At 38.7% G+C, this 10,154-nt stretch overlaps 1 protein-coding gene across 2 annotated transcripts; it reads right to left on the reverse strand.

Annotated features, from left to right (window-relative positions):
• Positions 1–1,023: 1,023 nt before the first annotated feature.
• On the reverse strand, positions 1,024–9,347 carry LOC122869266 (serine/threonine-protein phosphatase 4 catalytic subunit B). Of its 2 annotated transcripts, none has more exons than XM_044182085.1 (9): positions 9,146–9,347; positions 8,179–8,451; positions 6,270–6,321; positions 6,125–6,175; positions 5,290–5,391; positions 4,851–5,024; positions 3,857–3,983; positions 3,497–3,686; positions 1,024–1,963 (listed from the first exon to the last, which is right to left on the reverse strand). In XM_044182085.1, exons 2-9 carry the CDS (start codon positions 8,286–8,288, stop codon positions 1,834–1,836), a joined length of 936 nt encoding a protein of 311 aa, XP_044038020.1. In that variant the 5' UTR covers positions 8,289–8,451; positions 9,146–9,347; the 3' UTR covers positions 1,024–1,833. The 2 variants fall into 2 exon arrangements, with proteins under 2 accessions (XP_044038020.1, XP_044038019.1); XM_044182084.1 differs by having other exon boundaries at positions 8,179–8,476.
• Positions 9,348–10,154: the final 807 nt, after the last annotated feature.

The following is a 10,154-nucleotide window of genomic DNA, read 5'->3' on the forward strand; positions in this document are numbered from 1 at the left end:
CAAGTAATTTCCGATTACCTGAGGGATTGGCAAAGAAGTAACGTTAGCAGGTTAATCTCAGAACAAATCAATTTCCTTTTTCTGGAATTTACAGGAATTTTCTACGAACACTTTGTACGCTGTGGTATTCATCCACCGGATCCAGTATTTTGCAAACAGAACAGAAAAAGAAATCAATAAACACTGCAGTGTTTAGCCTACCTGTTAGTTTGTGTTTGGTCTCTCAAACTGCCAGTCCTGCAGCCCTCCCGTGCCGATTAAATACTGGAGATGCTTTTGTGTTTCCGGGTGTTGTCTTTTTTTTTTTCCCTGAACTACCGGTTCACTTTGGAGCTCCACTTAATTATACTACAAACCCTAAAATAACTTTCTGGATTAATGTACTTACTTTAACCCAAACCATGATCTTTTCCTAAACCTAACCAAACTGCGACCGTTTCGAGGGCTGTCCTGTAGTACTGTGCACCCGCAGATAAATCTACTTGGTTTGGAGATTGGAGAGGAAATGCTTTAGGTTGATCTTGAAAAACTAGCCTTAAAACTTGTCAGGCAAGAGAGCCCTGACCTTTACCACTGGGGCATGATGGTATTTCTTTCCTCTCCATATCTTCACCTGTAAGATTGCCACATACTGGCAAAATTAGTTCATTGAAATATCACTTTAGTCTTTCGGAATCTGATCCCAGATTAATCACACTTATTTAAATCTTTCAATAGCAACCATGAGTCAAGTTCAGTCGGGGTTGTAGTGTGACTAATGGTATAACAGTTTACACAAACAGGATTCCTGGCAAAACAGGCAACTTGTTTGATAATTTACATCAGCGTAGGATTGAAAAATGTGTTTTGCGTTTGACAGCAATATACATTTACGCAGTTTTACCTGCAGAGGTTTTGGGTGAACTGACCCTTTAATCATGACTCTAGATACTGAGCTAGTCATTGACAACCAGTTATTCAATCAAAGTGTATATGTAACCATGGTTAGTATGCATGGGTCATTAAACCACACCTGAAAATAAATCGGCATTGATACAAAAACTTTATTCTCACAATATCAAAATTGACAGACCTAGAGATTTGTAGATTAAAAGGAATTAAGAGAGAAAACAATGGTGAATATAGTCCTGCTGGCCAGTCATTACATTTCTGGTATTTATTTGTGATGGTCCTGAGCAGTAGCACTTGGTATGTTAAATAGTGACACACGACAGTTAAACAGAAACATAAGAGCACAAAATGAATAGGTCATTTTGAATTTAATCGTGGCAGCAACAATTATACAAAATCAAAAACAAAGACAACATATGCATTGAAGGAATTCCTTAAATAATAGAACTTCCTACATCTGCATATTTTTGGAAAAAAAAAAAAAAAAAGGAAAACATATTTAACTCCCTCCAGATACTTCTAAAACTAATTGACAATGTCCGTCATGAAAAAAATACTACAAGAGTGGTGGAGGTTAAGTCAGGGAGGGAGAGTGTATCTACAGAGTGGGAGAAGAGCAGAACAGACAGAACCGGAAGGAGGCTGAGGGGAGAAAGAAAATGGCCATCTTATATAGCTGAGGAGAAGTGACAACAGTCATGGGCCCAGTATCCACCTCGCCCCCTACACCTTTCACAGTGACTGCTCTGTCAGGCTTGGGCAGTGTGGCAAAAATCCTGCTCTTCAAGCTGAAGCTGTACAGAGCTTCGCAGGGTTCGGCAGGTTTTCTGTCTAACTGCTCTGAGTTCACACTGACAGAACCGTCCAGCAGCAGGATGGTGGGTGGCTGGTGTGAAATGGTACCGGAGATTTCGACACATCATGGCTGTCTGCTCAAAGACTTCACAGGAAATAGTCGGCTACTGGCTTCTTGGAGGGGATGCCTCTGGTCTCTTGCGGTGCTGCCTCAAATATGATGAACTCCCGCTGTAGATGCTCATCCAGCTCCAAGATGGCTGCCACATTGCCACATCTGATTGTCCAGAGAGACAAAGAACTGGTTAGGACACTCCCATATTTGCATATTACAGAAAAGTTATTAGAGGGTAAAGCAACACATGGCTGTTTTCTAAACCAGGTCTTCTCAGACCACTCACTCAATGTGATTTAAAATTAGCCATGTGTGTCTTTAAAATGCTAAATCTCAGCCATTTCTGTGTTCAAAAATACCACTATGTCCTAAGATCGAGTATTACCCTATTTGAAACCAGCTAGCTTTCACATGTACATCCCATAGAACTGACCATAAGTCAAAATGTTTCATGGTCGTGCATCACTCTATGAATTAAGTGGATTAAAGTGGTTTCTTTTTCATGCAGTTTTTTGTGAGGCTATAATTTTCAGAGAAAGGTTTAAGGCCCTGATACACCGGGCCGATGCTCGTCTGTCAGCTAATGTCTGGCTGTTGGTGAGCATCTGTAGCCCTAGTTTTTGCGGTGTTTTCCACACCGTTGGCACTTATCAGCCTTTATCTGCGGCTTTTCCGGCAGACTGCGCATGTTGAATCAGCGCCAGCCGTCGGTGGGATAAATCACTCTGATTGGCTGTTCAGTTTAAGCGAATGCAGACCGCCACCTGCTGGTATGGAGGCGTACTACCACTCATGCAGAATGTATGTGCTAGTGGGCCATTCGCTGTAGTTGGTGAGGTGTGTTCTAGTGTTTACTTTTTGGCTAAGTTTAGTGAGGCGACGCAACAGTCGGCTTTTGTTGTCGCTAGTTCTTTGACATCAGTTTGGTGTGTCAGAACCATTATACTTTATTACAATGGCTTAAAATTTCATTAGGGTAAAAATGTTCATATATTATGAGTAGCACAAAAGAATAAGGAGTGTTTTGTGATAATATTCCCTTGCTACTACACTTGACTGCATGCAATAAGTTGTAATAATTAACAGGACTGATTACCGCATCAATTGCCTAAAACTAAACCAGCTACAGTTTGACTGGCTGGTTGATCTGCTAACAACCTATGCCACAATGTACATAGGGTGTTTCTGAAGCAAATTCATACCGTACATCGGGCATATCTGCAGCAGGTGTGAAACCTACTGATCAGCAGCAGCTTCAGTGCTTATCGCGGATCCATTCTGGCACAATATTGAGTGTACGTCACCAGCGCACACACAATCACGCACGTAAAAGAAATACTTCAGGTTGTGGTTATGTGTGTAGCAGATTAATGCATTGGAAAGGCTTATCTGATGCCAAAACACTGCAAAATGGTTTGTAATACTCAGACAGGACTTTATAACTCTGTAAAGTTAGCATGTCAGTCTGAACACAGCCTTAGACCTCTTCTCAAGAAGAGAACACACTGTATATTTTAATGTGCTGAAAACTCACTAATGATTGCTGCTAATTGACACTGACCCTAATATGATCCATCTTTGGGGCAGTGTTTGTAAATGAGACTTAAATACTTAAATACAAAGTCCTTCTGTATGGAGGTGTTGACATTATGTCCATTCAAACAGGAACTATTAGAGTTTAATGTATCTACCTACCTGTAGCAGTAGTTGGGTGCTGACCACACAGTGAGCACAGTCTCATTGAAGTGCCACTTGTAGCCCTCCATGACCAGCTGGTGTGCTCGACAGATCATATGAATGTCATTGGCGGCGTTGAACTGGGCCACCACGTCACTCCCAAACAAATAGCCAGCACCCCTGGGACTCACCCCCCACCCTGTGGTGTCTGAGGGAGAGAAGATCAGTCAGGTGAAGATCTGCTTCTGACATATCCAACTACAATTCCACCACTGCTGCCAGTTTCCCCTCTATCAGGCCAAATACCATTCCCTTGAACATTCATGAGCATGTGGGTTAATGATGCAGTTTAAAAGGCTTGACAGGATGCCTGTATACCTTCGGGGTCTGACCACAAGAGGTCACACATGGGCCCATCATGTGGCACTTCCTGTTTTCTGTCAATGGTCCGGATCTGGTCCAATGTCTGGATGGAAGGAGACAAGCCACCGTGCACACAGAAGATCTGAATGACAAAGAGAGGAATGCATCAACCCAACTGATGGAGGATTTTATATAATAATCTCATTATTAATTGACATTTTGGCAATATAGTCTTTGTTACACTCATGCCAATAAAGCAAACTGAATTGAATTAATGGAATATCAAAAACTGAGAAGTTAGTCAACCAGCTATTACAGTAGCAACACCTCAATGGAAACAGTCGAGTCCCAGTGAATTTAGTGCATGAATATTCATTTTTAAAGTCAAGAGGGCTGCACCTAACAACAATTTTTTGATTAGTCGATTCATTTAACGACTAATTTATCAATTATTCTAAAGATAATTTTTTTTATTACTTGATTTACCCAAAATAAATATCAAAAACTTGTCTCATTAATATTTCAATATTTTATTCAATCATTCTTTTAGAAAAAAACAAATGTTAAAAAAACAAAACAAAGTATGCACTGCAGGGCATTATTCTGCAACAAAAAAGATATTTGTCTATTCAAAATATAATATTTGAAAGAATAAATGAATATATTACCCTATTTCTAGTAGGTAATTTCTTATGTTACCATTGTAATTACACTTATTCACCACCTTATTTTAGTGTTTACTCAAACTACTTTAATCTGCTCGCCTTGCCCCCCCGGTCTCTGCTTGCCCCCCTACCTCTTTCTGTTTCTCTCTCCCTATATGTCTCTGCACTGTTGACTTTCTTCGTCAGCACTATGTTCTATCAAGTCACCCAAAAACACATCTCCCGTTTTGGATTTTTTCACCCGCTGTGAAAGCTATACTTCATTGTGACTTGTCGATGCAAAATATGCAAATCGCTGAGTACGTCGATGAATCGTCCCAGCCCTACTGGACAATGTATCTCACCTTGCCATCAATGATAGCAGAGAGGGACAAGTAGTCGAATATCTCAGTGCAGTATCTCCAGACAGTGACTGAGCCGTACTTGCGGAGGCACTCGTCGTAGAAGCCATAGACCTGGGTGATTTGCCGGGACTCATGGTTTCCCCGGATCAAGGTTATCCTGTCTGGATAACGCACCTGAAGAGCACAGCAGAAACAAGGATGTGAGGAAAATAGGGTTTCATAAGCCTTGTACATATCCTAAAAGCCTCAAGAGATAAAAAAATATGCTCATGAAAAGAGAATATAGAATTTACAGGCAACACACAGACACACACTTCTCCTGTTATGTGGCAAAACCAACTGTGACTATTTAATTTAAAAACATGTAGTACAGGTAAAGGGATGTGATTCTTTTCCAAAATCGCAACACTTCTACCTCTCAAAAAAAATTCATGCGTACCTTTAGAGCTAGCAGAAGAAGGAAAGTCTCCACACTGTAGAAGCCTCTGTCCACAAAGTCGCCCATGAAGAGATAATTTGTCTCTGGGACATCACCACCAACCTGTCATGTGGAAAGATTAAAATTAAGTACTTTAACAATGGTATACTGTGAATTTTATGTAAATAAATCAGTACATCAACATTTCAAATAATGCTACCACCATTCTCAGTGGGACTGAACCTGTATCAAGCTTGACCTAGCATCCATTTGCCAGGCTCCCTAATACAGACTAACAAGCCAAACAACAGACTCCATTGAACAACTACGGCATGTCCTGCGAGATCTACAATCCCACAAGACTCATCTACACCTTATTTCAAATTGTCAAGTCAGATGTGGGCACCCTAATGGCAAAACTCATTAGAAAAACTTCCAAACTGAAAAAGACCCATTTTCCACTTTGTTTAATATGATTTGGATGCAGCAGAAATCCAGCATCAAGCAAACAGGGTGAACAATGTATCTAATGGGTTATTAAAATAAACTGCTGCTGTAAAACATATGTCCAACTGCAGTTAGTGTGTCTACATAAAAAATTGGTGTTACCCACTGCAGTGAAGGGTCGATATTTTAAACACAATTATCATAATAGAAAATACTAGGAAAACAGGAACTAGACACACAGGATTATCCTTCATAAATTGTGTGTTAAACATTTTAAATTCAGCATATTGCACCTTCGATAATGTTCAGAATGTGTGCAACCCACCAACCAACAACAAATAATACTAATACTGTACTATTAATAATACAACACACTGACAAACAAGTTTAACAAGAAATACAAACTTACTCTAAACAGCTCTTTCAAGTCATAGAACTGACCGTGTATATCACCACACACCTATGAGAAAAAACACGAGAAACATTATTACCACATTTAATTAACTTCTAGTCAAATTCTGAGCAAACAAGAGCCATTAGAAAATGTTACTTACTGTGACAGGAGAGTCCACTCTCTGGACATTGCTTTCTTCAACTAGAATCTCTCTAAAAAATACATACAGGTATATTAAATTATGATTTAATGTTCTACTTAACCCTGCTAGATTTTCTGTTGATGCATTCAAAAGACTAGCAGCTGGTCATAAAGAAAATCTAGCTGATAATCACTTTCAGTTACAGAGCAACGCCCCCTAGTGGACAGCGTTAAACACAGAGGCATTTGTATGCCACCAAGCTGAGGACATCCACATTTTCATTTCTGGTATCTCTCTCTTCCATTTCAACCCACCATACAACAGAGAGAGGACAAACACAGAGCTAACGCCTGACATTACAACCGTTATATGTAGCTGATTTCAGTTTTTAAACCAGAGCAATGTCTGAGTGATTTTACAAGTTTCTGTGGATCTTAAACTTTATTGTATTTACTTTTTATAGCCAAAACAATTCTGCTCAATTTTAATGCACTGATACAGGCACAAAAATCAACCTGGAAAACCACAACCGTTTTACAGCCATGGTTCGAGCCAAGGGGCATGACTGCATGATATGATAGATTTGGGTTGAAGTATCACTTAAACGCTGCCATCAACCAATCATGAGAAATAGGGCTGCACCTAACGATAATCGCTTAATCTAACAATTATTTTTTTGATTCATCAATTAATCTAACATCTAATTTATCAATTATTCTAAAGATTTTTTTATTACTCAAATATAACAGTTAATTTACCCAAAATAAATATCAAAAACTTGTATTTCTATATTTTATTCAATCATTTTCTCTAAAAACAATCAAATGTAAAAAGATTGTCCACTACTTAATCGATCGCAATGCTAAAATGGGTCACCGAATATACTTTGGTGATCATTGATATACCAAGTAAACTGCTTTAGATGAAGAGGTTTTTTTAGCTGTAGTTTGTTCTGGGAATCCATGCATCTCCCGGGCGCAGCCACACTTCATAGCGACGCGCTGATGTACGTTATGCAAATCGACGTATTTCCATAATCGATTACGTCGATGAATCGCCCCAGCACTAAGGAGAAAGTATTTAAAATATCCTGGTGGAGCCTTTTAAAGCAACCTAAAGAACAGCAGACAGAATGTTGATTCAAATGTATATAAACCACGAAAGCAGTAGGGATATATCATTGTGCCATAAAGGTTTATGGCCCAACACGTTACCTGATTATGACTGTCTACCAATACGTAGTTCCAATCTAATATTTCATAAATACTGCAATATCCCAGAGTACACAACTAAAGTACATAAAAGTTAGTAAAACAAATCAAGGTTAGTTAAGACATGCCTCTATTTAAAAAAAATGCAGCCTACATCACAGCTTGTCTCATAATATTATGTATAGGCAGATATTTTGAAATAACACTGCTGAAACATTCCAACTTTTGTCAAATTCCCGCTTGTAACTGTTTTCATGCGTTAAAAAGCAAACTACAGTTTAACAGTTGTTACAGCGAACTATCTAGCCTACAAAAAAAAAAAGTACAGAGCTGTTTCCCAATGCCATACTACACACTTATTCTAAGCAAGTTTTGAGATGAAAAAGTTAAATCAGTTGAAGGTGGTGTTGAAAAAGTTCTTGGAAAACAAACAAAAATAAAGTATTAAATCTTTTGGAATAACCATTTTGCTTTCAATTTGTGAAATAAGAAAATGTGGAAAATAATTTGCAGTGACCTTCCAAAGTCAGTCTACTATGAAGGTTAGTATGTAATAATGTTGTTATAAACTATGTTATTTGAACATGCTTAGGTATTTGAATTACTTGCTTTAATTTGCTTTGTGTATGCTTTTTGCTACCCAGATCAGTGGGTGTATCTGGTATGATCACTAGATCAAAACAGTATGATCAAAACAGACGAAGTTCATCCATTACCTGGCTTTGGCACACAGTGCTTTGACTTCATTTTCTTTAATGAGCTCACAGCGTCTGAGCTGCTCTATCTGTCGGTCCAGGTCACTGATGTCCCCCATTGTGACACACATAGGGAGAGCTGCTCACACACTACGGTCACACACTCCTCTTCGCACACACCGGGGACACTAAAATAACAGGCTTCCTTCCCCAGGCAATGGAGTGGACAGTCACAACAGACTCCCTTCCTCGGAAATAGACAGGGCTCTTCGACACTCGTACGTCAGGCTCTTGCTATAAGGATGTTCAGAATAAGGGACTGTGGATTAAAAAAAAAAAATACAGTGAAGCAATTCAACAACAATCCTGAATAAAAACGTAACAACGCAACAACATGCACGCAACTGGAAAAACATGTTTAGTTAACGTTTGTTGCTTGATAACTTGGACCTGAGTTTCCTCTGTTTCCTAACTAAACGATAATTTAAACAGAGCAGTAGAAAACTCACATTATATTATTCCTTTATTTACACTGAATACAGATGAAAAATGCACCAAAGAAAACGGACGTTATTCGTCAAGGAATGTGAGGCCTATGGGCGTAGCTAAATATTGAGCTAACCATTAGCACGTTAGCTTACATCACTGCTAACGACGTCAGCGAACAACTGATTCTTTGATAACTTAGCCAACCATTTTGTTTGGGAATTTGCCCTGAAGCTTAACGCTAGTGTCTGCCAACTGATGCTGAACAACTACACATATTTATTGAGCTAATGAAATTAAGAGACGTATTTAGGTTAACTGCAGAAATGCTACATGTTAGCTGGCTAACCAAGCTGTCTGGGCACCTGGCTAACATGAACAGACGGCGTCAACACTGGTTAGCGATTCTCGGCTAATTTCGTGAGCAAGCTAGCTAATGCTAATAAGACATATCAAAACGATTCACACAACGCCGCTAATTCGACAAAGTAAGAGTAATTACCGTTTAGTAAGTGATAGCAGAACTCAGAGAAACAAATATCAATATATTTCATTCCACGGATTGTGTGTTCTTTCGCCGTCCACCGGCTCCTCTTCTTCCCCCGGTATCGTCTTTGCCGGTTCACTACCGCCGTGCTCATGAACACTAACGACTTGACTGTAACTTCCGGTGTAGGGAACGCGCATTGCTCAGTCTTGCAAGCTCCCAATCGATTGGGAGTCTGGAGAAGGTAGTTTACAATTCAGTTTAAATTAGTTATATATATATATATATATATATATATATATATATGGCTTTGCAATCAGCGTTATATAGTTTAATTCATTTTGTGTGAGGAAAGAAAAACACTAAGATGTTTATTAAATGTGAATAAAACGAAGGCTGAATAAAGACATTTGAAACCTTGAGAATAAATGATGGTAAATTAAAGTCCCTCTCCAGTCAAAAATGTATTTTGCTGTCTTTACGCCACTTGAATGTTTGACCTTCACTGTGTGAATGATGTATGTGCTGATCCCAACTAACATGGAAGTCAATAATGGTCCAATATGCAACTTAAAAAACTGTGATGTGGAAACCTGAAGCCTCCAGTGCACTGAGAATAGACTTTTCAGTGAAGTAGAAGTCATGTGTCCAGCATTTTAACTTGGAAATAAAGAATTTAGCATATTCTTAAATTCTGGATTTATCAATTATGTAGGAGAGAAGGAATATATGTCATTTTAAGAATTTTTATAAAAGGAAATTGAGCTTTTGTTGTGGACAAATATAGACACAAATTATCATTCAAAGCAGAGTATATTTGTATGTAAAATATGTCTGGAGGGGATTTCCAATCCCTAAATCACAACACATGTTTATATGTAGCTGTACAACCACATAATTCAGCAAAATAGCTCAGCTATTAGTTTAACTACATGTAGACTTGAGCTGGAACGATTAGTCAATTACTCAATTAGACTATCGACAGGAAACTATTCAGCACTTTTGATAATTGATTAATCATTTA

The sequence above is a fragment of the Siniperca chuatsi genome, linkage group LG21, assembly GCF_020085105.1.
Source record: "Siniperca chuatsi isolate FFG_IHB_CAS linkage group LG21, ASM2008510v1, whole genome shotgun sequence".
Lineage (NCBI taxonomy): Eukaryota > Metazoa > Chordata > Actinopteri > Centrarchiformes > Sinipercidae > Siniperca > Siniperca chuatsi.